This window comes from Cyprinodon variegatus, unplaced genomic scaffold, assembly GCF_000732505.1.
Source record: "Cyprinodon variegatus isolate N-32 unplaced genomic scaffold, C_variegatus-1.0 Scaffold17, whole genome shotgun sequence".
Taxonomy (NCBI): Eukaryota; Metazoa; Chordata; class Actinopteri; order Cyprinodontiformes; family Cyprinodontidae; genus Cyprinodon; species Cyprinodon variegatus.
In genome coordinates, this window is record NW_015150470.1 from 874,934 (window position 1) to 902,901 (window position 27,968).

The following is a 27,968-nucleotide window of genomic DNA, read 5'->3' on the forward strand; positions in this document are numbered from 1 at the left end:
ATGTAATTTAATCTTTTTTTCATTTTGTTATTCTAGTGCTACATGAGGACAAAGATGACAACATAATGGTGGACATGCATCCACTGAACCGTAGCTCACAATAAACAGCAATATGGCTTAGATGCACTCTGTGGGAGGAGCAAATGAGACCTGATAGTTTGTATCATTATGAAGCTGAACCAGCGGTTGCTATTTATTGGTCTCTGTTTTTCCTTCAGCTGATATTTTCAGATCTCCAATCTACAATCACTCCTACAAACAGCAGTCATCATTTGTGAAGTGGTTCTATTGACTCAATAGAGCATATATCCAAAGGGTCTTCAGAAACAGACACTGTTGTGTGCAGCTGTATTTCTAAATGGCAACAGGCAGCAATAAAGCAGCGCATGAAGACCCTGTGTAAGAATGAAATGGATTGATTTAAATTGAATTTGAACCTAACTGGATCCTATGTAATTGGATATAAATTGCTCTTATTTATTTTGGAGAAGAGGCTACACATGACATTTCTTGTAAATTGGCTCAATATAAATAAACTGAATTAAAATGAACTCAACTGAAAGTATGCTTATCTTAAAATGAAACAGGCATTTACTGAATGGTGAGGTAACAGCAAGTCTGTGAGGATGGAATAAAACCTTACCTTTGTAAAATGAACTAAGCTAAGAATTGGCTTCTGCAAAAAAGGTTTAAACCGCTTTAAAATAGCCTCCTGAGGTGTGAGGTAATAATTTAAAGCAAAAAGAAAAAAAGAAAGCTGGGATCAGCATTATCCTTTTGAGTATATAAACATTTCTGTTGAATTTAGAAAAAGGTATTTTTGTTTTTTGATCGTGGTCTTTAGACCTCTTCTGTTGTCCACAGACCATTTAAGAAATATTCTTCAATAATAGGTATCCATTTTTTCTCAACTTGGGAACAGAAGCTTTATTTCTCAATAAAGAAAATAACGAAAGCAATGTCTGGTTGAAATCCCCACTGATTTAAAATCCCTCATCTCTGTATAGAGATGTTAGTTTTTTAATCAATTTAATTTTTAATCAGATTTTATTTAATCAAATCCACTAAATTATCAATATTTTGTAAAGGTTCAACAACAGCTGGGATTTAATGTTCTCTAATAATCTGAAGTGATAAATTTTTTATGTGTTTTTTTCTGCATTGCCTTTTAAACAGCATAACTAAAGAAAAGCATATGTGTAACCCTCAACAAGCTTCTTAAAATAGTTTGCTGGAATGTTGGCTCATTCCTCTGAAGAAATCTGGTGTATCTGATTTAGGTTTGCTCATAGACACTTTCAGCAGAGACAGGGAAGCTGTTCAGAGTTGATGGGAAGATGGATGGAGGTAAAACCCAGGGCAACCCTGGAATAAAACCCCGTTAGTGCATAGAAAAGATTTGACACCTGGATAGAGGTTCACCTTCCAGCAAGACAATAACGCTAAGCACACATAGAGCTAAAATGGAGATTTAAAGTAAAATGGTTTAGCTTAATACTTGTTCATAAGTTGGCTGTCCAGTTAAGGTCTACTGTAGATCTAAATCATGTTAAGATTCTGGAGCAAATTATCTTCTATTCTATTCTACTTTACTGATTCCAAAGAGAAAGTGAATAAATGCGTTTTTCGATTTCTATTATTTCTAACTGCCATAGATTGTTTTTTAGTGAAGCTCTAAATCAAGTGTCATCCAAGGTAAAGATATTCTGGATTAAGAATGAGCCAATATCTTTTTAACACTTAACCTAAAGGAGATGCAGCGCTAACTGTAGATAAAGGTGGAGCTACAGTATGAAGTAATGATTCAGGGCAAGTCAATCAAAATGCATGCCGGAGTTTTGGATTTCTATGTTTCTGTGAAGAATTTTGACAAATGTGTAGAATTTTCTTTCCATTTCCAAAATATACACCACATTTTCCACCATCCATCCATCGTCTACACTAGTTTATCTGTGTAGAGGTATACACTTTGTCGTCTTATTGCCTCACAGCAAGAAGGTCCTGGGTTTTCAAACCTGGCCTGGGGTTTTTCTGGACCTTCTCCCCATGCATGCATGAGCTGTCCCCGGCTTCCTCCCACCGTCCAAAACCAGACTGTTAGATTAATTGGATGCTCTAAATCAGTGCTCTGCAACCTTTACAATCCAAAGAGCCATTTTTATATTCAGTTCAGGTATTAAAACTCTTTTAAAACCAAACAACATTATGTGATCTTTTTTAATAAAATAACTTACATTTAATGAATATCTACTAAATATGTATCCTTTTATTTAATAATCAATATGGCATTTTAAATTTTAGTTTTTAAAATGAAGGGAAAAAAATAACTTCCTATAACACAAACCAAAAAATCGATATAATTGTTTTTTATTCTATTTGCAGACAAAATACCTTTTTATGGTTGCTCTTTCTATGGAAACAAATTGGCTAAATATGTAAACCATAGCCTGTTTTTGAGTAAAAAAATATCAAATGGCTGTTATCATCTTTAGAAATAAATGTAAAGCAAGAAGTGTACTTTTTTTCCCAAAAAACTAACCATTGGTGTTGTACCAATTTCCTTCTTGAGATGAGAAAGTTGAATTCTTCGGTAAAATACTGACATAGATAAAATTGATAAAAAGCCATATAGATAGAAAAAAAGATTTAGCAATTTGGTCACCCCTGTTTAAGACAGATGAAGGTGTTGTTAGTCAGGGGTTTTGTTCCGACTCTGTTCCTGTCTGTATTTACTAATGCAAAACGCATCCTTTTGTACAAATCAGTACAGAAAAAAAAAAGAAAGAAACAACAGATATTTTCAGCTGGGTTTACTGCACAGCAGCTGTGCTTATGGCTTTTATTCTTACATTTTCTTTACAACATATTACAGAGACAAAAAGATGTTAGCATTCGGAAATGATCATAAGCATTGAAATAAATCTAAGAAGCTCAAAATGTTAATCAGTGACTATAGCTAAAACAGTTTAAATCGCTCAGAAATCCTTTTACACGGCATGTAAATACTGTTCATGTTATGCCAGGCATCTGTGTGGCTTTGCTTTAAAACAAGAAAACATTCTAACTAATCCATTTGACTGGATACTAAAACAGCGACGAGTGAAACCGATGATGAATGTGTGGATTCAAGCACCTCCTATTTCTGTTATGAATTTTCAAGGAAAGTTCAAGGCTGAACTATCCGGCCTGCATATCAAGCTTGCAGATTACGATCCATCTTTGGCTCAGGGTTGGGAAGGAGCACCTTTAAAAGAAAAGCTCCAGGGGGAAAGCAGGCTATCTGTAGTGATACATACAGATTTTTTTGGCAGGGCTTAATACGCCAGATAAGTCTCTTCCTGCAAAGCTTTGCTTCCACAGCAAGCACCTTCCTCTGTGGTTTTTCTACTTTCCTCCCAAGCCACAGAGTGATGAATCTAAGGCTATCCGCTCTCACTCCCTGCACTCCAACCTCAGCTTTCTTCCGTCTCCAAATGAAATTCACCCAAGAGGCAGCCACACAGTACCTGCCACAACAGACAAGGCTAGAAATATAACGGTAAATTCTATAGCATAGAAAATGCAGTTATAACATGATCTCCCGGTGCATATACATGTAAAAAAATGTTCCAGAAAACATTATTGGCTTTACTTTTTCTGCATTATAACAAATCCGTTTTTTAAAAACATTTTGTAACATAAACACTTATGCATAAAACAGAGAAGAACTAGCTTGGAGTATAAGTTTCCGTTTGGCATGTTGAGTGAGGGAGCTTTCCTCAGCCTGTAGGGGGCTTCGGAACGTGTTTGGCTTTCAAACAAGAAGAGGAGAGTAAAAAAAAAAGGCCACAGGTGAAGGGAAAAGGTTTTACTGATCATTTCACCCCTTTGATTTTTTTATACTTTTGGGTTTTGGGTCGTTTTGAACCAGATTTTTACAGAGATCAGAGGCGGTTGTCTGATACCCGACGTCACGGTGCATCATAGGGATGTTTTATATCCAATTTGATATATTGCTGATCCAATTACTGACATGAGATTATTGTATTTCAGCTACACTAATGTTTGCTGTAAGGTTTTCTTACTTTAATAAAATAAAATAAAAAAAAACTGTATTTCAGCAAGAGGTCAGTTAAGATAATTTTGCTTAAATCAAACGTAACATTTTCTAAAAGTCAGCTGTACACAAATAAGAATCAAAATAAAGGAAAATAGAATGTAATGCAAAATCTGGGAATTACAGATATTAAAATACATTACAGAAAGTAAGAAAGTTTGTGTTTTTATGACTATTTTTCTACATAACCCATAAAAATAGACTGATATGCAATTATTTAAACATATGGGTTTGAAATGGTTTGTTTACAGGATCTAATACAGAATAGGGGCTATCGAACTAGATGGGATGAAATGGCCCAGCGAGGGAAAAGTCTTCCCCTGCAGTGTTTGAAGGGCAAAGTTTGAGGGCGTTTTCTGTCAATCACTGGCAAAGTCAGAGGAAGATTGAAAAGAGTCGTGTGCCTCAGAGTTTGGAAAAGAGAGTAACAAAGATGATGAAGAGAAGGAAGGACAGAGGAGAGTGAAGCATTGAGCTGTAGGCCTGCCAGTCAGATAAGGAGAGGCTTAAAGAGTAGATTGGATTGTGTATAGACCTTTTTCAGTGGGGGAATAATGCAGTGCAGACTCAGTGGACATCAGGAAGAGGAAGAGATAAACGGAAGCCAAAGACTTTAAGGACAGAGACAGCAAAACTGGGGAGATGATTCCCAAGATGGGGGCAGAGATGAGGCGGAGATGGCAGAGAAGGGAGGGGGTTGATGCGGTGAGAGATATCCTATTACCAGCACGCACGGAAATAATTAGCTGCAGGTCGACCAGGAGAAACGTGCGAGTGGATTAACTGGACCTAAAATAAGTCGGGAGCCACACCTCTTCCTGGTAATCCTGTTTGTCAGTCACCTGAGAGCATCCGCGGCCGTTGGAGGCCATGACGTCATTCCAGTTCGTCGGTCACTGGACGCTTCTCTCAGGCACAAACAGGAAGAAAGAAAAAAAATGCCTCCACCACCACCTCTACCCCCTCGATGGCTGAAAAAATGTGCAGCTGTTACTGTAAGCCTGTGCTCTCTTATAGGGGCCAGAAATAGCCCCCCTTACAGCCTGGGCAGGGACACAGCGACAACCTCCATTAGCTCAAATGTGAGGGGATTGAATCACCTCCGAGCTCCGGGGCTTGAACCTCTATCTTCGCTGGCTGAGAGCAGGAATCATATTTCTCTCTCGCTATCACTTCTCCGTTTTTCCTCTACATGAAGTCCAGCGTGCGCCTTCATCTCTGCTCGGTGGACGTGATTGAGTCATAAACTTTAAACTGAGGAAGAAATATTCTAAACACACGAGGGGCGGTCTGTGGGATTATGTGCATAGTAAGGCCTTAAAGACTTTTACAGTTAGCCCAGTGATCGCAAAGGCTCTCTCCAGTGAGGCATTGTAAAAATTATTTGACACTGTTGCACAGTGATATAGAGGGACTATTCTTACAGCCAGTGCTGTCTTGAGAGAGAACAGATAATGGGGAATAACGGGGGTTGCATCAGGCTGGGCAGAAAGAGAGGGAGCAGACTAGAGGAGTGGAGGCAGTCATGGAGAAGTCAGACCTTTATCTACAGGAGCAGGAAAAAGAGGGAGGAAGAGAAAGAACATGACAGAGCAGTTAGCATTTCAATCATTTCTGTAATTTGACTTAACAAGAAAGTACAGAAATTTATAGGAATAGGAGGTAGAAATGGGATGGGAAAGTGGGGGAGGATCAGAAATCAGTGTGAGGAAAGAAAGCTGGAGTTTGACACATTGCTTCTGGAAAGAAAAGGAAAAAAAAGAAGCAAATTGGCTTGTCCCCGCAGCCAGGGATTCGTGATGCGTATCGGACGTACTTTGAGAAAAAGCTTTTTCAGTGGATTGGATCACAATGAAAGGAACCAGAGAGGCAAAAACCCTGGGAGCAGCCTTTTTAGATTTTGTTATCAGGCCCGGGCTGTCTCAGGGTCTTGCTTCAAATGGCATATCTTATGACCTAACAAAAGCAGTCAGGGAGCGGGCTTGGTGTTAGCGATTATCGTGACATCTGGGCCCTCGTACAGTAGTTGAGAATACATTCTGTGACAAGAGCAGATATGATTTAACAGATTTATTCAGGGACTCCGGCAGTGCCGCATGTAAAGCAGGTTTGTGGTTTCACCCCCATGTGGAGGCCTGTTATTCGGTGAGTCGTTTGGAGAGGCGGGAGAGGAGGCCGGGCGGCTCAGACCTCCCAGTCCCTCCTTCGCTGCTGGAACCTTCCTCCCCATTTTGCCGGGTCATCTCTAGCTCAATGGTCATAAGGACCCGACCTGAGCCCTCTTCCCCACCTCCCTCCACCCTCTCTGTTTCTTTAATGATGGTGTGCTGCTGCTGCTTCTGTTTGGGTTGGACCTTCGCCGCCATTACCTGGCGAATGGGCTGGAGCAGCCTGCCCCAGCCCCTCCCCGTATCCTATTTCTTATCCTTGCGAGACTCTAGCTTCTTCTTTTCCGAAGCAGCTGCCTTCACCTTGGAGGGGTCAGCAGGAGGCGCGGGGCCCTGTGGGCGGAGGGGGTAGAGGGGGTCGGGGGAGGAAACAAGGGGAGGAGAGGTCACTTCAGGAGGAAAGGAAGGCAGCAGGAGAGGACGTGAGAGAGGTGAGAAGATGAGAGATGGAGTTAAACTGGACGGGCGGAGCTGTGTGAAGAGAGGAGAAAAACCACATTTAGAGAAGGGAGAGAAGGAGGAGGGAGAGACGCATTTTTAGGGGAGGGGGTAGCACGTGAGAGGGGGCGGTGTCCAGAGCTGTAAGGGGGTGACAAAACAGGTAACCATGCGTTAGGATGGGACACAGTGGCAGGCAGACTCCATACACCTGTGACAAATGACTGACATTTGATCAATAACACACAATCAGTCCCACACACACAGCCAGAGTGAGCTTTCACAGTCAATTCATCAAAATGGTGACTTTTAATCTCACAAATATAGGGATTATGTCCAAAGAGAAGATCCTAAAAATAACTATAACTTGAAGGGCAGCTGGATTCTTTGGATATTAGATTAGGATCCTGATTTAAGCTGCAAATGATTTGTTTCTCACCAAGCTTCATTCCAGATTAGTGTTTTGGATTGAGTTCCACTAGGGAAACAGCTGGAGACCTGATTCAGACTATTTTTAGCTTTATAGTCCTTAACTGGTGATCAGATGATCAGAAGCTCAAATATATATTGATTTTTCCAGTAGGTGAAGACATCATACAAAGCACTACCAGGTGGCAGTTATAGAATTAATCAGAATGTCCTTACTGTCAAGTGCTCTAAGAGCACTATTCAATGTGGAAGTATTTCTGATGCTAAAAGACCTAAAATGAAATGGAGATTATTGTTAGAGCATCTTTAATTTGAACTCCATCATGAACATGACAGAAAGGTTCATCATGTTACAGCAAAGTTGGTTTCTCCTCAGGTTTTAACTCATTACAGAATCAATCTATATTCCCTAAATGTATAGATATAGAAATACTAATAATACTATAGCAATGTCAGGCATCCTCACCATTCTAATTGTCATGGTGCAATGCTAAACCCTGTTTTAAACAACAAATCAATAGTAAAGTTTATTTAACACAGGTTATGACTTTAGGTACTAACAAAATACTAGTAACTAGTAATGAGGAAGTATTTTAATTCTGTTCTTATATCACCTTGTGTCAGAGCTGTTAAAGGGAAATTGGATTTGGCCAAAATGAGTAACAATAGGTCAATGATAGAAAAAAACCATAAAAGAAAATACAGATTGGACTTTTCTAATCTATGCATATCTATTTTTAGTCTTATGCATGATGAGATTATATCCCAATAAAGTTCATGCAGTCGGAATTAACAAAGATGATTTTAACAAATCAGTACTCTTATTTTAGATTTTCAGTTAGAAAACAGTCGGTAATTATCTAAAGTCTCATGAATATCAGGAGAGCATATTTTATTCTCAAAAAGATGATAAAATACGTTCTTATTTGTCTCCAGTGATTGGCTGATCAAGTGATTTAACCACTTATAACACAAATAATGTAGACGAGCAATAATGTTCAATGTGAAAATCCATCTGCTTCCTTTAAATGGGAAAATGGTCTCATGCTATTAGATTATACTAAAATCTATGAACTATAAAAGCACTGCTCAGGGTAATTGTTTAGTGGGTCAGAAATCTGTTATTATTAATATCCGTTTTTAATTGTGAATAGAACGATTATAGTCACACAAAACATTTCTGTTTAGAAATATAATTAAGTAAAAGGGTTTTCTGTACTCTATGCTTTAAGATATTTAGAACCACTAATTAATCATAAATTACTTCATTTTTCCCTGAGGAAAAACATGACATGACCCGAGGCACATCTTTCTTAATAAGTCTTCAAATTAAATAAAATAAGAGACCATGAGCTTATTGTATATGTGTTTTCAATATTTAGAAACTTGTTGGGGAGAAAAACAAGCTACTCATCCATGTTTACCAATATCCCTAATTAAAATTAAAAAAAACTGAACTGTGAAAAGCAATTTTGGAGGAGGACCCCATATTAGTTTGCTCTCACACAATAATGATGTACACGAAGGGAAAAAAAGTTTTATCAAGTTACAATAAGATTCCTATGTCAGCTGTTAACGAGGTATTCCAAAAATGCCTTTTGTTTCCCAATTGTAGAAATGTAAATGAGGAGTTGATTGAGTTCTTATAAAATGAATTTGATGGCCATCACTGGGTCTATTAGCAGGATAATGACTTTATTGTATGACCAATTCAGCCATTAACACAAATCAGCTTTCTTCAATAGAAGAAGAAAGCGAAAAAGATAATCTATTAATCTGAGCAATCTTGTGACATTTTGTGCACAGATAATTAATAGTGGATCCCTGTCCCTAGATTCTCCAATCAAGAGATGTCAAAGCAACGGAGTATGTGTTGGACATCGCAAACGATTGTTGTACAAATTATGAACAGCAAAGGTTAAGGTTAAAGAAATCTTTTTATTTAGTGAATAAACGCACTTAAATTAAACATCAGATTTTTCTCAACTCTACACTGTGCGATTATTCTATTGCAACGAAAGATTAAATTATCTTTAACGCTTTTACTGATCTGTACCAGTAAATGCACAAACGAAGCTGTGATATGGAGTTTTATTATAAAACTCCATGTTTCATTCAATCCAGCACCTCCTAGCAAACCTAACATCTCATAACCTGGAAGCTAATAAATTGATTACTTGTGGTGCAGTGTTAGATTATTCAAAGTAATTCTGCTTCTAATAAATGAACCTTCCTGTGCATCCTAGTTCAGATGTTGGTCACATTTCAGATATGCTTAAATGGAACATGAAGGTCCTGGTTATCCAGGCATGTCTGAACATCCTCAGTTGAAGGTTTTGGATCAATGAAGCCAATGGGGTAACATAAATATACCTGCAGATATTTGTATAATTGGTAACGTTCTGTGTTGCATAATTCAAGGCCTTAGATTCAAAAATCTAGATAAGGATTGATTCCAGCTCCAGGATAAAGGACACCACAGAGTTAAATATGTAGTGTCAAAGTACATTGACTCTTTTAGAGTTATTACAACAACTGATGTAAGATAAACACTACGTAGAGAGTTAATTTAACACTAATTCAGAGTGGGACAAAATGCACTCAGGTTAGTTAGATACATTTTTACTTTAACACTGCAAAATATTTTGTGTGCATTGAGTAAACTGGCTTCTGATTCCTTCGTGTAAGTGAGCATATCAGTAATAATGATGAGAACTTAAACATAATGAGATAAACTTGCACTGCAGGCCTGAGAGCTGTGCAGGCGTTCTGAAGGCCTTTCACAGCTTTGGCTGCTTTTCACACATTGAAGTCATGAACCTGATTTCAGTCTGCCCCAAAGAGATTAGCAAAACACAAAACAAAAAGAAAAAAAACACTCAAGTTGCTATTTAGGCAGCAGCTCGTCCCAAAGACAAAATCTTCTCCAATTCCTCTAGACTAAAAAAAAATTATTTTATGTTATAGGGGTCATAGGATGATTCTATGGGGTATTTGGTCTCTCTGAACAGGGTGTGTAACATTGGTTGGGCTGAAAATGGCATATTTGCTGTTCTATGAGCCCTAATGCAAGCCTAGTTAAAAGCCCTAGAATGAAACAACAGGTTTTCTTCCTTTTATGGTATGATCATGAATATTTAGATGAGCTCTGCGCTGATTGGTTGGTTTACAACGAGCGAAGCTGCTGAGCAAAGACGCATCATAGCAACAAGCACTCACTCACTTAAACATCAAATTGTTAATATGGTAGGGAGACCAGACGTCCTCTTTTTCCTGGACATGTCCTACTTTTCATAGCTAAAAATGTTCGGGGGGAATTTCAAATTAATCCAGAATTCTGGTCGACTACAGTGCAGCTCCTAGTCGAAACAAACCGGGCATTTGAAGTCGTCAGCCCCGGGGCCGGTTCGGGAACCCTGGTGGATGGCGGCAGGGAGCCAGCGGGGGACAGAGCGACCGAACCCGACCAGGTGATGGTAGCCTGGACACAGGCGGCCCTGTGCTTCCCCCCGCCTGCCGCCCCTCCACCGGTCAGGTCCTGTCAGCAGCCCAGCAGTCGACACTTCACCCCCCCAGTGGGCCGGTCTGCATGTAAATTTCGGGATGCGACAAAAGTACAGGCCAAAACCAAATAAGGCAACATCCCTGAGTTTACATCAACTTGGGGATTTGTTTGGATTCGCCCGTTTTATGGTGGAAGTTTAGAATTGTGAGATTTGCAGAGAAAGGAGGTATCAATGGAGTTTGAACTTCTCTGTACGTCCATTTCACCCACTGAACTATCGTTATTCATCTATGACAATGCAAACTCGTTTTGCATTCATTCGTTATGACCCCTTTAAAAGCGCTATTGCTGGATTTTTTATTTTTTGCCTATTCCTTACATACATTTGAGATACAGTTTCTTTTCTGTACAGAGGTTTTGTTAGACTTACACTTGTGTGATCTGCATGTCCACTTTTCATTTGATTTCCAACAAAACTGCACAATATGTTGTAAATGCTGCTGACAATAAGTGAAAGCAGCCAAAGAACTGACAAAAACAACGAAAGACCATCAGAAAGCAAGGAGATACATTAAGAAAGACTATTAAAAGTGAGTACAAGATAGTTTGGCTCTCTGGAAGCATAACATGCATAATTTAGGGATGCACCGAAGCATATGCATGCATACATTTCATTATAGAATGAAATATCAGTTTTTCATATTCTATGTCGACATCATATCTGGAATTTGATCAAAAACTGGAGAAAACCCCGACCAGCATACTCATGGCCTTTTCAATGCACTTATTATCTTCACCTCAAAGTCGGAGGTAATGAGGATTGGTTGCAAAGAAAAAGAAAATGCAGTATGTTTGATCAGGAGACCATTTGCTTCTTCAGTTTTGCATTGATTTTTGTGGTTGTTCAAAACGTATACGACCTTTAAATATTAATAGGGCCTTTACTTATGTAATACAACCATTCACTCCCATTCACTCTGCAGATTGCCTGTGCAATATTAAAACCGGTGTCTCAAACCATCTGCAGAAAAAAGAAAATCTATAAAAGGAAGAGCCAGAAGGTGGAAAACTCAAACGCTGCGGCGCTTCAGCACAACAAATCCATCAGGAAGGACTGAACCAGGAGGAGGGAAGGTCAGGGCTACACTTAACCTCACAATAGCTGAATTCTAGTGCATTAACCTGTCAGTTAACCTATTGAAAAGTATCACAAGCGTGCAATAATGCTCTAATGGAGCTTAATGAAACTTCACACACGTGTAATGGTTTTACAGTGTTGTGCTTCTTTAGACGTTCTTTTACAGGTTGAACCATGGCCGCTGCATTGTTGACTGTGAACAGCAAAGAATATAAGGCTTGGAGCCTGAATTTATTTCGCTCAAATACATCAGCTTAGTCAACAGTGGAAAGCCCACTTGAGGCAGTTTCCACCCACTAAAGGTTCAACTAATAATACCCCACTGATTGCATTATAGAATTTATCATTTTTAATTATCCACCCTGCAAAGGCAGCTCACAATTGAAGGCGCCTGCTGTAGCAGACACCCAGCTCAGCAGGAAAGCAGCGCACGCCCAGTTGGTGTCATTATCTCCGATTATACTTACATTTTCTCATACATCACTGCATTGTTTACCATTATGCTTCCTGCAACAGGCTCAAGCATTTGTTCTGCAGAGCTCCCCCGCTAAGAACGGGCCCGCTTCGTAAAGACGCACCCCAGGCTGCTCAAGCAGAATGCAGCACCACCATGGTTACAGAGGGGACTGCACATACTTCAAAGGAAACATAAGGTACATTGGAAAAATGAGGAGAGGAACGGGGCACAAGAGGGAAAGCTGCTGAACCTCCTGCTGCATACTAAAGAGAAGGGGGGTGACAGGTGAGGAGGGAGATTGAGAGGTAGATGAGGAGTGAGAGGTAGTGATTTCCTGTCCTGCAGGAAAGCGGATCAGAACCCCAAGGACCTGAAGGAGGGAGGAAGAGGAGAGGAGGAAAAAAAACTGGAGAGGGAGGTGGATTGAGGAGGAAATTGTCAACAGGGTAGATGGGGGTAAATTAGCCTGCAGATAGATGGATGCTTCCCATGGTCAGCAAAGGAAGCCGAAGGGAAGCAGAAGACGAGGAGGCTGACACAGGGAGAGGGAGACAGGGGAGTGAATAAAAGGAATCTGAATGAGAGAAAGAGAGTGTAGGTGGGAGTAGGCTGAAGTGGGAGGCAATAGGGAGACGATGGAGAGAAAAGAATGGGTGGGTTGTGTGAGTGTGAGCTTAGATCGATACAAAGTGCACTCAATTATCATTCCAGTACAGTGTGTGTGCTTATTGTTGGGAACTTTCCTCTGAGTGGGGCTGTAGGGTTAAAGTCTTCCGCAACTTCCCCCAATGAGAGGAGCATCGTGGCGCACACCACAGTGCCCAGCAATCCCTCCTTTACTCCCTTGCCCCACAGATTCTGGGAGATTTGTAGGGTAAGCCGAGCTCGCAGTTAAACAAAGATGGTATGGCAGATAGAAAATAATTAAATAAAACCGAGTGTCAGCAAAGCCTCCTAATAAGGGCTATTTGATCAAAGAAGCGCTTATGAGCCGGCCATGAAATCCCAAAGGTCCCTCTGCGTGTGGCTTAGCAACAAAAACCAAATCATCTCAGAGGAGGGGGGGATAAATAAACAGAAATATAAAGCAGAGTGAGCTCAGATAGAATATCTGCTTTTGCTCTGTGTTTGTCATGTGAGCACAGGCTTGCAGGAGAGTAACTGTAAATGACAGCGTTGTCAAATATTCCAGTGTCCTCTTGGCGGCGAGTTATTTATTCATATATGCACTGTCACACGCTGCAGGCACTTGAGAGCAGCTCAAGAAAAACCTGACAATCACATGACAGTAGAAAGGAGAGCAGAAGACAGGGGGGAGAAGGAGAGGCTCCGTATAGATGTGGGAACTTGTTTAAGGCAGGATGGAGAAATGTGGCCCTCAGTGTTATATGGCTGCAAGGAGATACACGCGTGTGACATCTATTTAGAAGTTATCTTCAAAGCCAATGCTTATAGTTCCATTTTAACTTTCCAAGCTGTCATTTTCTCTATCTGTTATCAAAAGGTTGGATATGAGACATCTTTTATGAGTTTTTATGTTAATTTTTATTAGGATTTCAGGTTCACAGATAAATGCTTATAGTTAAAATAACTTATATCTTGGATATCACTATATAAGTGCAGGCAAACTAGAAACTGCTAGACTGTCCTTGTAAGTTTGAAGCAAAGGGATCATTTCTGCTTTCATTTCTAAGCCAGCTTAAATATACAGTTTAAAAGCAAGTCTTGAGAAAAGATTGTTCAAGCTGTTCCATGATCATTCGCAGTTAGGTTAAAAACTGCCGTTCAACCATATGCTACAAATAAGCTGGATATAACTACAAAACTGAGGACCTGTGACATCTCCTGTAATGGCAGAGGCAAGGCCTCCCATTGGTACCATTGGTTAGAGCTCAATATAAAGTGCTTGAGGGTCGGTAATCGTCGCAGGGCGTGGCTGGGCCCAGTCAGACGCAGGGTCTTCCATAAGTGGGACACATTAAAAGGTAGCTGGAACGTCTCTTTCTGATGCCCACAGGATACCTCCCTCTGGAGGTGTTCCAGGCATGTCCCACACTAGGAGAACCAGGGGATAATCCAAGACACGCTGTATGGCTTTCAGGGGGTCATGGAACACCTCTGGCTTCCTCCAGGGAAGTCTGAGCCCCTCTACTCGAAATGCTGCCCTAAGGACCCAGTTTCAGATAAGCGGGAGACGATGAGTATGAATTAGAACATAAATAGCCTGCATTATTCTCCACTTAGCCCTTTTAAAGTACTCTGGACAATGTCAATGTTTAAACGAAGTAAGTGTTGGAAATTCCTGTTTTACCATCCTCTGTGTTTGTTTATTAAACTTCTGCCTATTGTCTTGAATGACACTGATAAGCAGAAGATATTTTTGATTAAATTGGGGATTCAGGATTAAAAGAAATAATTAAATGGATAAAAAAAATTAAATAAATAATTGCTCTTAAAGGTATCTTTGATAAAAAGTTGATTTCATGTTAATTTGAAATGTGAGGTCATTAGGTTCTTATATGTGTATGAAATACTGATTGCGATTGTTAATTTTTAGTTAAAGTCTGCAGTAGATATGCTGCCCTGCCACTAAAAAAGAAAATAGATATTTAAACTTTACTTTTTTTTTTTTTTTTTTAAAGATTACACATATTAAGGTCCCATCAACCCACATTCTTATCATCACTATCTACATACATAATGAAACTCCTCCACCAATCACCAATCCCAGCTGTTTGAAATACTGTCTGCAGCCTTCTGTTAACCAAACAGTCAGCATTGCAGCTTAATTGGAAAATAAAATACAGCACATTTTAATGTGGAGGGTTTTCAAAAATGTATCATGTTGCTGAAAGTTTCTTTTTTTTTTAAAAACATTTCAACCTTTCTTTCCATTATTGATACAAAGGAAAAACAGAGGCTGTATGTGACTGGCTCTGCACCACTATAAGGGAGAAAACGGATTAAAGCCTTTTTACAATGCTCAAAATTTTGAAGCAGAACTACTCTGAGAAATATTATGGGCTGAATTATCAGTAGCAGACAGTAGGCATGGTAACATTAGCCTTTGCATGTGAGCATCTACTTCACTTGAAAACATTGACCAAAAATCAATAAAATTAGGAAAAAATCCTAAAAGAGTAAATCATTATTGAGAGAAATTTTGTGGTTTATTTAACATAAAAGCGCTCTCTTTAAAATGTTTATGGGTTAATGTCTTGATCTGTAATAAATAGATCGATCTATGTTGTCTTATATAAACCTGGCTGCAATAAGAGGCTAATGTTAGCCTTAATGAGGCAACTTCCTATTTAAATTATCATATGCCCAGAAATTCTGGGTAAAGAGGAGGAGTAGCAAGAGTGTAGTCCTGTTTCCTTTACTGTGACTAACTGTATGTGCTCCTTTTATCCTTGGAAATGAGAACTGGTTCAGAGCTTGTCTGCCTGACTGTGTTTTTCCTGGACAGGGCCTCTTGTGGAGCTAGTTAACAACTACCTTTGGATATCTGCTTCTTTTTATATGTCTGCTTCTATCTCCTTGAAGGAGAAGGCTCCTCACACTGAGCCAGGTTATATTAGTTTTTCCTCTCCACTTTCGCCTCATGCATGCTCAGTGTGAGGGATTACTGAAGAGTCAAATGCATAATGCAAAATCTTTGCCACAAGCTCATCTAGGAGGAACATGTCTTTCAAGTCAGTGACTTGATGCATTCAGCTGGTTTTCCATGACAAAACCCTGACTGAATTGTTCCTGTAAAGTGCCTTGAGGTGAAATGTGTTGAAATTGGTGCTATATAAATAAACTGAATTGAAATAAATTTTAATTAATTGAATTAGGAGCAAGACAGGAGTTCATTAGTGACGCAGTGTGAGTTATTTCAGACTTATCTACAGTCGTTGGTTTTCACATGAGAACATTATAGCATCTTTTTAAACCTAAAAAGCACATTTCTGAAGCTACATTTCAGAAAAAAACCAAGCCCTGTTTACATCTAGATTGTCACCTGCAGAGTAAAAACAATCAGTTTTGGGGTCTTTTTTTGTTGTAAATCATCAATCAATCCAAATTTGCTTTTACAAAAACAGGTTTCCACATGTGCCTTTTGTGACATAAGGTGAGAAATTCCCACTACAGCCCTTGAGAGTCACAGATTTCCAACCTGTCAAAACACCTGAAACATATGGATAGCTCATTACCAGGAATCTGCAGAAGTCAATGACATGCTGAGATTATAATTGAATTATAGGTGTCACATTAATGTCTGGAATGTTTCTTACTGGGACTCTTTTTCTTACAGGTTTATTCTAGCCAGAGCTTTACTGGTAAGTTTTTTAATGAATTCCAATTTTTTACATGTAGCAACTATATCTATGCTGATGAAAATTCTCGGTCATCCAGGTCGTATTCATTCCGAAAAAGTTTAAAAAACAATCCACTGGACTTGGTTTCCAAGGTTTGAAGACGTTTCGAGAAAGCTTCCAGGAGGGGAAGCGAAACGTCTTCAAACCTTGGAAACAAAGTCCAGTGGATTTTTTTTAAAACTTTTACGGAATATATTTTGGAGGTCTTTAATTCCCTGATAAGTAATGTAATTTAGTCTCAGAGGAAAGCTATTAGTGCTACAGTATCTAAAAAGAGTAATTAGAGATATGTGTGTGGTTTGATTATATGTCACAATGTGTTGCCATACCGCTACCTCAGTCTACCTGCGGCTAAATGACAAAGCTGTCACAGCAGCACCTTTGATTTCCCGACTTGGGTATCTTCGCGCGTCTCCCGTTTCAAAGCTGAGTTTTAATTGACAAAAATGCCTTGAACTCAACTCCCCTGACGTACTTTTCTCCCCCCCTCTCATTATCAGCACGCTGCTTCTAGTCGATTACAATACTCCCACGCAACCCTGCAGCCCACCACATCACCGCAGAGTAATCAAACACAACTTGCCCTGGTGGCTTGTTTTCACAAAAGCATACAAGCCACAAAAAAAGTCTGATTAATCCACCTCTTGAGGCGATCGCACTCCCACAAGGAAGAGAAGGGGACACAAAAAAAAAAACAGAAATCCAACATGGTTGGAGCACAGCAGCGTAAAAGCACTGATAACAGCCTGGACCATAATAGGCCCAGTGATTTTTTTATTTGACTCCCAGGGAGCGAAATCAGCAGCTCCTGTCTGTCTCCCCACTGCGAGCAAATCACAGCTCCATTCAGTCCACAGCGCCGGCATTAGTCCCCATAACCCAGACTGGGTCATTTCACAGCCGCTACGTTGATTTTTTGGCCCAGGGCTGTTTGGGGCCCCCCCGTCCGGAGGGAAATGAAGAAAAGGGCGAGGGCCACAGGATAGAAAGCCCAGCTGAACGCTGAGATAGCAAGAGGATTTCACCAGCTTGAATGCCGTTATTAAAGCTAGAGGGGAGCAGGGTTTGAATGGCATGTTATTTTGTTGTAATGTTACTGTAAGGCGGAGTCTGCTGAGTGTGAGGCAAAAATGCAGCTGCCTGCACTGCTATTGGGGGGAAATGCGATTACAAAAGTATGCCTCTATTCACTGTCATGTCAGCTGTGCTGCTTTACAAAAGAGATGAATATTCCCTTTGACAACGCGCTTCCTGATCCCAAATTCTCCGAACAATCACTGAATGCTATTGTAATCTTTCCAAAAACCATGTCTGATGATGACAGCGGGCCAATCTGTTGCATTTGATGCATGTGTGGGAGAGGAGGAAGGTAGGGAGGAGGGTGCTGGAGGGGAGGGAGTGTAGAAGGAGTAAAGAGGTGGAGGAGAAGGAGAAAGGAAACTTGCCTGTCTCTGCTGTGATCCCTCTTTCTTTTTCTTGCCATGTTTGCTAGAGGGGACAAAAGAAAGACAATGTCAGGATGTCGAATCTATCTCTCCCTCCAGTGGTCACAGGGCAGCACTGCCTGCCAGCTATAATAAAGAGAGCATCATCTTAATCTACTGGTCTGTCTCAGACACAGCCCCCAGGTGCCAGATGTCTTAGGATGAGAAAGGAATTTGCAAGGCAATGGATCCATCATCGTCATGATCTGGTGGATTATCCACTCAGAGAATGTCCCCTCACACTTTTAATCATCCTACTTTGGACCTATGCTTGCTGTTTTGGTGATCATATCTAATCTAAAGCTTGTTATCGCCTCCTAATATTAAAGCTCTTTTCTTTTTTTCTTGTAAATAAAAGAACTGAGGCTGAATCCCATTTTTTTTAGGGTTATCCCAACCCTTACCTCTCCTGTAGCGACCAAATACTGCCAAAAAAGCATCCCAGATAAAAGCTAATCTAATTTATTTTTTCCAAAAAATGATGTTTTAACAGCCTGCTAGCCAAAAATATATTATCAAGTTGTAAAAAAAAAAAAAAATACCTTCTACCAACTGTTTAGTATTTCTAAACATAAGAAGTGACATTTTGAGTAAGATTTAGTCAAGTCATATTTTTGAACAATGCATTTGCTTTTAATGCGCTTCTAATAGGAATAAGGTCTATTGGGATCAAGAGTGTGAATGCTCAACGTTGGGGTTTATTGCTATTTTACACTGCAATAATAATGATAATAATAATTTAAGTTTATGTATCTCACAATGGAGAAATTCACTCTCTGGATTTAACCCATCTCCTTGGGGAGCAGTGGGCTGCCATTGTGCGGCACACAGGGAGCAATGTGGGGTTAAGGGCCCTGCTCAGAGACCAAGAGTGGAGGCTGTGGGGATCGAACCTTCTCAGGGCCCAAGTGCACTGCTCTAACTGATAGGCTAACACTCCCACCCCCCAAAGAGATGTCCCCATCTAATAATAAAATCCATATTATTTTCAAATTAAAGGGAAAACTCATATATGGGGAGAATTAGATTTTTGTCCTCTATAATTGCCCCTGGCTCATCCTAATTTTACCCGAATTATTTTACCAGAACAGTGATCTCTTCTTCCAGCGAAATCTTCATCAGTACATACAAAGTATTTGCATAATGTTGCATGGTATTAAGTAATTTTCATATTGGGTCAATGCTGTACATAAAATTTGGAACACATCTGGATGAATTTCATTGCAGTGGCTGATATATGTGTTTGCGCAGCCTGGCTTAGCTAGCGGTCGATTTATCGCTACTACAGCGGTAAAGCTGGATTAACCTGGCAGTAGCCAGATTGACGTGTGTAGAACTGAGTTGTGTTCTATGTTATCAATCTGGCAGCATTTTAGTCTGTCCATGAAAAGGAGGAACGTTTTATACAATACTTTGAGCTGATTGGGTGACGTAAGAGCAGCTAGTACCCGCCATCCATAATACACTTTCAGCTGTATTATTTCATAAGCTGATCAACTTTTTCGAAATTCTGTCAGGAGAAAAGCACAGGCAATTTTCCCATCTACAAATGCACAAACTGTTTCTCTTTGCTCCTTTTTTAAACAAGAAATTGTTGCTATTTTAGCTACAACCAGGTGAGTCCTCCATCATAGCCGTGTTTGTAATTCCCCAGCAAGGCCTCTCTGACTGTTGTCATTCCTATATGTCCTGCTCAAAAAAAAAAAACGCTGTCATTGGTCCGACTTGCTTGTTGTTATGAGATGGATTTATAAGCGAGTTTTCAAGATGGATTTTTTTTTACACTGAACTCAGATCTCTTGACAATTCAAGTTGCAGTGCAAGGTTAAAGCTGGTATTTATCTTTGTGTGATGGTAAAATGGTTTAATGCAAGAGCAGCTATTATATATTTGCTTTCAAGGCAATGAGATTTTGTTTTTATGAGTCATTCGGCCAAACCATTCTAACCCATGGCAACACAGGCTTGAGTGCTAAGATTTTCAGGCAAAAGGTGAAATGGGATTCAGCCTAAATCAAAGCGCCTTGGCTAGACAGGTGTCGGTGCCAGGGATTGGCTCTGGCCTCTGCTCCCGCCCCTTGCAGAGACTCCAAAGTCCAGGCACTGACCTGACGCTAAGGCTGAAGACCCGACGCGCCACCAGGAACCTCATCAGGTAGTAGATGACCACAATAAGCACCAGCAGGCCCAGTACCACCCCAATGATGGCCCCTGTGATCACACCCGCTTGAATGGGCACTAAGTGGGGAGGAGAGAAAGAAGAAGAAAGGGTAGAAGGACAGAGCGAATCAGATCAATACAGATAACTTATGAATAATCAGGGGGAGATATGGATGCAAATGAAGGAGGATGGAGAAAGGTTGAATGGATGAAAATGTACAACAGCAGAGGTAAAAGAGGATATAAGGAAAGAGAGATTGTGGAGAAAATGGAAAATAAGGGAGAGAATGTGAAGGAGGAGGTAGACAATTTATGGGAACCTAGAAAAAAAAGATCCAGATAAAATTGTAATTGATTTCATTTAAAAGTAAGACAACTCCTCTGATAAATATGCACATGCTGATGCACTGAGATCAATTTCAGAGCTGGGAATGATTACACCAATCTGGGAATATTTGCTTTCCAATAGAATGAAAATTACTGAGACATGCAGAACAAAATCAGCTTTTTAAAGCTTCTAATACAACTTGAACTGCCTTGCATTCTAACACCGCAAAACCAGAATCTTCATTGTACTTATTTAGACCAACAGGGAGGAACTGATAATGGTGGACCCTTTTTTTTATTTGTTTGTGTAAATAAAATCTTTAAAAAAGGGTTGGATTTAAGACTTTAAGCCATTTTCTGACACAAACACGATTAAACCTAAATTGTCTGGCTGTCATGCAGGAAGTCGAACATCAGACCAGGTCTCAAATCTAATACAGCCTGTAAAAGCTAGTCTTCCAGGAATGCCTTGTCATTAGCCCTACCATGCCTTTCTGTCCCTGCAGAAGGAAAAGCTGCCCCATAAGATTGCCAGCACCATTTGTCCCCTCAGGATGATGTATTTAAGCTGATGTGTAGTGCTTGTTTTCTCCAAACAGTAAACATTTTGGTCCATTTTGGTCCAATCTGGCTAAAACACAGACTGATAGTTTAATGCACGGCCTTAATGAGACATCCAATGGCTGTTTGTCCTCATTTCTGCAGTCTGTCAACAGATTTTTTCTACCTGAGCCATGGTTCTTTGAAGCTCCATCAGAGTAATCATGCACATGCTATTTGAAATATGGTTGTATATCCTAACCCTGGTCTAGACGTCTCTAGAAAGATCTTCTTTACCTGTCTGCTGTGTTATTTGTTCTTCAAGATGCTATTTGTCTATTAGTGTGCGCTATCAAACTACAGAGGCATTTATAGATTATTTAACACACAAGTGGACACTTTTCACTCATTAGGTCACTTTTATAGAGAATGATTTTTATGGATTCTATTTAGGGAAACCAAACTACAACAATGCATACAAAATTCATAGGATTTTTCAAAGGAGGCATGTTCTATTTATTAATGCTCTACTTTAAAGATGCACAACAAACTGTGATGTGATAAAATGTGAAAAATCCTAGAAGGGATGAAGAAGTTTGCAAGCTACTTGGCGCTTGATGATTTTCTAACTCACGTTGCTCAAAGACCAGCAGTCTGACGCTGGAGGGGCGGCCCACGATGTCAGGGGGGTTCTTGGCGTCGCAGGTGAAGGTGCCATTGTCATTAAGATCCAGGTTTTTAAGCAGGATGGAGCCATCACGGTTCTTCGGGTTGCCCACAAACTCTACTCTGTCCTTGAAAGGGCCTTTGTTGTCAGTGTAGGGCTCACCACCGGCATAGTGGGCAATCTGGGGAGGAAAGAGAAGGTAACATTGACTAATAGCTCTCAGGAGTCACTGATCAATCTGAATTTGTGGTATGACAGTAAATGGAAATCGATTCATACAGGACGACGTTTCAGCCATATTTGATGCTCAGATATTATTTACAGTATTAATTATTATGTGCTATTCTTTCAAAAGCTGAGGGATTAAATGTTGTTTTTCTACTTTGAATGGAAAAATAACTTAACTGTATAATACAATGTACCTACATACCTGTGCAAATATTTCAAACCATTATATTTTTTCTCAAGGTCATAGACAAAGAAAGCTTGGCAACCTCCATTCTGTGGGCCCCGTTCAACCTTGGGCAAACCTGCATCAATCCATGTGCCTATATCGTGATTCTAGATAAGCTTTCTTTTTGAGATTGAGGAAAAATGGACTATAGTGTTAAAGTTATGCATAGTTTATATTTTATGTTAGATATATACCAGTTGTTTACATTAAGTAAAAAAAAAAGCTTTTATAATAGTTCTTTTCCCTTTGTTCCCTGAGAGGTTAATACAAGCAAATGTTAAAGAATCACAAAAAGCTGTACACTGGAAAAAATGAAAATCTAGATAAGTCATTTTTTCTTAAAATGAGTGCATTTGTTCTTGAATTGAGGAGGTTTGTGAGAAACTTTGCCAATGGAGCAAGACAATTTACACTTAAAATAAATTGCATTGTCTTATTTCAATTGCACATTATCTAATTATCTTATTTTAAGAGTAAAAATACTAATTCCATTGGCAAACATCTAATTTATCTGCTCAAATTCAGGGTAAAAACACTTAATTTAAGAAATGTGTACTTATTTCTATATTGTTTTTCCATTGTAAATATCTTTTTTTTGCACTTTAGCTCTTCATATTTATTGAATTAGTAACTGACTTGTTTAATGTCTCAACCCCGACATGAGCGGACTGATGGTAAAGTTTCTATCCACATCTCTAAAAGCAATTACCACACTTTAAAAGGACAAAAAAAGAAAGAAGTCGATCTTTCAAGGTTGGGGTAAAAATGAGTGACTGAAGATTGGTTGGTAAATAAAATGAAAAGCTCAGTTTCAAAGTGAGGACGCTGTCGGTGGAAAGATAAAAGCGAAGGAGGAGGGGGAAGAAGTTATGAGAGAGGATACGGGGACAAAGACGGCAGGGCTGGAGAGGAGGAGATTAGGTGAGCTGGACAGAGGGAGGCATGGTCAGGATGGGGAGATAGAGAGATTAGAGAGATGAAGCGATAAGAGTAGGGTGAGTGAAATTAAAGTGCAGGAGGGTGCTGCAGGAGAGGCAGAAAGTTTCTTCAACTAATTCACGTTAGTAAATCACTGACAATGCAGACAGCAATGGGAGCCAAGCTCTCTTATTAGCTGCTTAAAACTAGAACGTATGCATGCAACAGTCCTAATAAGGTTTGCTTTGATTTCAAAATGCTTTCCTATTCTTAAAGAAAGAGCCCTTTAGAAAAGCCCTTCTGGCTACATTTCTGCTCCTCTTTGTGCCTGGCAGAGGCAGACAAAACAAAACAGAGCTTTGACGGAAAATGAAATCATTGTTTGCAAGTCTAGATGGCTTTTAATGGTTCTCATTGTGACCAAAATTTGGCCTGAAGTGGTGAGTAGGAAACACACAAGGCTCTTATTTAAGCAGAAAGGAGAAAATGCGAGCGCTGGCTCTTTTTGTGGCTCAGTGAGAGGTGTTTTCAGCCAGTAAATGCTCTGTTATTTCAGAAATTGTTACCATCTTTTGTTTGTCTGCTGTTGGCTCGTGGAAATATAGTGCACAGTGATTTATTGGATCTTTTTCTCTGAAACAGCTGCAGATATGATGAGGGTGGAGAAAGCAACTCGCTCATCAATGCTTCTATAAAATGAAAGAGTTTTTTGTTTCTGTACATTTTGCAAGTCCACCTGTGCTGACACAGTTGGGGATTTGGTGCAGCATGTGTGTGAATGTAAATGGTAGCTTTACCGCGATGGATTCCCTTGAGCCATCCGGCCTGTAACTCCAGCTGAAGGAGACGTCGTCAGAGACAAAGCGCCAGGAGAAGAAGCTGCAGGACAGTCGGATGTCAGAGCCCACCAACGCATGGCGCTCCCACCCTGTGTAAATGGATATGGCCTGGGACCCCTCAGGGGCTGCATGACACAAAGCAGGTGTAAAAACAGGTTGAGTTTGGGTCAAGCTCAGCAAGAAGTACAATAAAGTGCAAGTTTGCAAATTTGTTTTTTTTATGTCTCAGAATACAGAAAACGTTTTATTATTTTTGGGCTGCTTTAGTCAATTTCTTATCATCTTATTAATGAGTAGCTTTTTAAATCAATATCATGATTCCAAAAATAATTAGACATGCACACTCAGATTGAATAAGTGTAAATTTTGTGTTGTCAGAAACTCCACTGATTCACATTTGCACTCAATAGTTGCTGGATTAAGGTCTAATAATCTAAAAGTCAAAGGAGACTATGATTCCTACCATCAATTTGGATAATATTGGCTTAACTGTCTGCCCAATTTATGCATAAAAAACATTTAGAATCAATAATAATTTAGTTTGGGCTGCAAAAATTAAAAACAAATCCTGATCATTCCCCCAAAAAATGAAAAAACAAACTCTCCACTTAGTATCACATACTACTTGGAAACTTCCAGCGAGGTGCACCATTCAGGAGCATAATCCTGGTACAGTTCACTTCTGCTCATTGGATGATCCTCAGCAGGTCACAGCTTCATCACAGCTGCAGTATTTGAGCTTCGAAGTCACACAGACGTTTGCCTTTTTGAAAACCTGAGTGAAGTTTATAGCTTTCACTGTGAACGCCCTCCAGCGATATCATAGAGCCCTGCACGGCTTGTCAATGAAATCCATCTTGACGTTTTTAATTAGAATTCAGACAAACAAAACAAAAACAAAACCAAAAAATTAAAAATAACTGACAAGAGTGAGAAGTAGGGAGGTAGGGGTGTTCTTGTCAGTCATACCTCAGTTTAAAATCAGAATATTAGTGCTCCACTGATTTCGAAGCAAGGACACACCTGCTGCAGCTGAGCACCAAAAAAAAAAAAAAACACAAGGCAAACTTACATATTTAGTAATTTAAAGTTATTTTAGAGGATAATAAAAAAGAAACGTAAGAAAAATATGTAAAAAATTATATAGATAATGCAGTTTTTTTTTTTTAAAGCACCACAAACTGAGGTGATTAAATCCAAATTAATAAATAGCTGATATATTTAATGCTATAAACCAGCTATGGGAAGGTTGCAGTAATCAGCCAGGTTTTCAGTCTTGATTTGAAGGAGCCAACAGTTTTTATTTATCTTAGGTTTTCAAGACGTTGCAGAACTGAGAGGTATGTTCCTCATTGTTTACCTCTGGTACCAGGAGCATTAACTGAGGAGTCCTCTGATGCTCTGAGGTGCTTTTTCATTCCTGAGAAGAAACTCTGGGATGCACTTAAGCCTTTACTTCCATTATAGAAGTAATCCTTTTGCAAACAGGAAGCCAGTGCAGTAATTTAATGACTGGAAATATAGTATGACTCATTTTCTTAGTGTTGGCGAGAACATTAGTAAATTGATTAAACCTAAAAAAAAAAAACAACAATTGACTGTGTTATGGATTTTTATATGGTTAGATACAAGAATATGTTGTTAACAAGGTTTCAAAGAATGTCTGTTTATTTATGAAACGTTTGCTACAGACTTCTGCTTATAAGTAAAGATGCAGGAGTGTTGCAAATCAAGCGTTTAACAGTTTCTTTTTAGAGTTATTCAGTCTAATACTTATTTTAGATACATTTTATATTGATAAGTTGGAGCACTTTTGGTTTAGTTTAATATAAGGTTATTTATTAGAAGAAAAAAAGCTAAGAAACTGTGTTAAAGTATGACATTAAGAGGTTTATAATGGCAAACTGAAACCAGATGTGTTTAAGAAAAGTTATGCTACTGATGGAAAACCCTCTAAGTTGTATGAAGTAACATTGAAATGTAAGTCAAACAATAGAGTCTCATGTTTTTAAGGGTCTGGCAAAATCTGATATCTGATCTTTAAGATTGAGCAGATTGAGTTATAATACAATTGATGACAAACCAACTGCTGATTAAACTCCAACACAGGGTCTACTGTAGATAACCAATGTAATAATTCCTATAAATATGCATGATTGCAAAGCTAGGACGACATTCTGCACTATTTGAGGAAATGTATTTCTAAATAGAGTCCTGGTTAATTCTCAATTACATAACTTTGTCAATTATTATTGTAAAATTTAATTCACTGTATTAATATTAATATTCTTTTTAACCTTTGAGTTCAAAGTTTTTTTTTAATATTATGATTCTAACCTTTCTGATTCCAAATCCTCTGAAAAAACAAACATGAAGTTAGAAAAAGATTGAAATATTACCCAAAAACAGGCAGAATTTTAATTCCAACAATGCTTTTAAGATTCTAGCTGGATGATTTAGTAATGGACAAAATTTTGAATCTTAGAATTTAAGTCAGAGACCAAAACAACAGCTGTGTTTCTAGCATTTAGCCTGAGAGCACATGCAGTTTCTACTATACAGTATGTGCTATCGTTCAACCTCTTGAATGAAAACTGGCTCAAAGCTCGTCTGCTTAAACATGTTTCTTCCTATAAACGCCACCTGAGGAGCAGGTCTACATTTCCTTTTTTAGCATTAAAGTAAAGTATGAGCTTGGTTCCTCCTGTTAAGAGTTTTTCACTTCACTGTCGCTATATGCATGCTCAATACCATGGATTGCTGCAAAATCCAGGAGGAGTAAATTCTTTAAGTCAGTGACTTGATGCAATATGTTGGGTTTCCTTAGAAGAAAAACCTTTTTCACCAATCTGTATTATTTGACTGAAGTAACTCTGCAAACTACCTTGAGAGGACAAGTGTTGTGAATTAACGCAAAGATATATATTTTTTTGAATCACTAAATCTACTTCAGTGCTTAGAGTTAATCTTGCAGTTTGGGAACAAAAACAAAAAGTTCTTTGTTTTAGCATTAAGCTGAAGCACATCAGAGCACACTGAATACTAAATTCAGCAATGATAAGGACTTGTGATCATGCACTGACAGAAATATTTTAGTTTTGTGGAATTAACATATGGTAGAAGATTTTATTTTAATACTCCATTGCCAATGGATTAATGCATGAATAAAAATGGTCTAAGAGTGGAGCCTTGTGGAACCCCATATGTGATGTATTTTTCCATCAAATGTACTCTCACTCTCACAAAACGTCAAGGTTAACTTAGGACATCTTTCACCAGTGTTCCTCGATACTCTGCAATCCCACTCGCTCTTACTTTCAATCAATACGTATGTTTAATAACAGAACTCAGATGCAGTAAAACCATGAAAGACATTTTTGATGAATCGTAGTTAATATCAGTTCAGCTAATCCAAAAAAGTAATTAAACTACATCAGTGAAGTTCAAACTCACTGCAGAATATGGCCATGACTCAATACTTAGGCTGTTTTCTTCCTTTATCTCCACTAAGTTTTTGGTTTTTAAGTAAACAATGAGAGAAAATCTCTCATTTAAACTTTGATCTCACATCAGTGAGAAAACATCTTCTACTGAAAAATGAAATTCAGGAAAAAGTTTTTGGTTAGCTCATCAAAAATGAAATTCCAAAGTGAAAAGATGATTTATTTTATTACCTATTCCCAGGAGGACGACTGATGCCAGCGCCAAAACTCTCAGCATGGTTTTCTGGCTTCTGTTTCTGATTCCGCCCTAAAAATGGATGGATGCAGCAACCTTGACAGGATTTTGCCAAGGAAGAATCCCAACTCAGCTGGGAGCCTGAGTGGAAGGAAAGGGAAAACCAGAAAAAATGGCTAAAAGGAGAGCAGGATGCCAGGAGAGACGGCTTCAGAACAGCACAACAACAGAAACCCTACTGTCCCCTGGTTTATACCCAACCACACCCCTCAGCTCAGGTCAGGCCCGGCCCATTCCTTTTCTCAGA

General features: G+C 39.2%; 1 protein-coding gene across 4 annotated transcripts; it reads right to left on the minus strand.

Moving 5' to 3' along the window:
• Nucleotides 1–2,806: 2,806 nt before the first annotated feature.
• On the minus strand, nt 2,807–27,926 carry mpz (myelin protein zero). Of its 4 annotated transcripts, XM_015387060.1 has the most exons (7): nt 27,658–27,926; nt 23,942–24,108; nt 21,740–21,953; nt 20,187–20,316; nt 18,041–18,083; nt 6,466–6,597; nt 2,807–5,642 (listed from the first exon to the last, which is right to left on the minus strand). In XM_015387060.1, the coding sequence occupies exons 1-6, from the start codon at nt 27,701–27,703 to the stop codon at nt 6,511–6,513; spliced, it is 687 nt and encodes a 228-aa protein (XP_015242546.1). In that variant the 5' UTR covers nt 27,704–27,926; the 3' UTR covers nt 2,807–5,642; nt 6,466–6,510. The 4 variants fall into 4 exon arrangements, with proteins under 4 accessions (XP_015242546.1, XP_015242539.1, XP_015242562.1 ...); XM_015387053.1 differs by having other exon boundaries at nt 2,807–6,597; XM_015387076.1 differs by lacking the exon at nt 6,466–6,597 and having other exon boundaries at nt 27,658–27,923.
• Between the last annotated feature and the right edge of the window lie 42 nt (nt 27,927–27,968).

What these genes read in the sequence shown, in the direction of transcription:
- mpz (XM_015387060.1), bottom strand. Translation starts at nt 27,703, where the DNA reads ATGCTGAGAGTTTTGGCGCTGGCATCAGTCGTCCTCCTGGGAATAG. An exon ending in GCTCAAGGGAATCCATCGCG is followed by an intron (nt 21,954 to 23,941) that starts GTAAAGCTACCA and finishes TTTCCTCCCCAG; the next exon opens with ATTGCCCACTATGCCGGTGG. An exon ending in ACTGCTGGTCTTTGAGCAAC is followed by an intron (nt 20,317 to 21,739) that starts GTGAGTTAGAAA and finishes CTCCCCACTTAG; the next exon opens with TGCCCATTCAAGCGGGTGTG.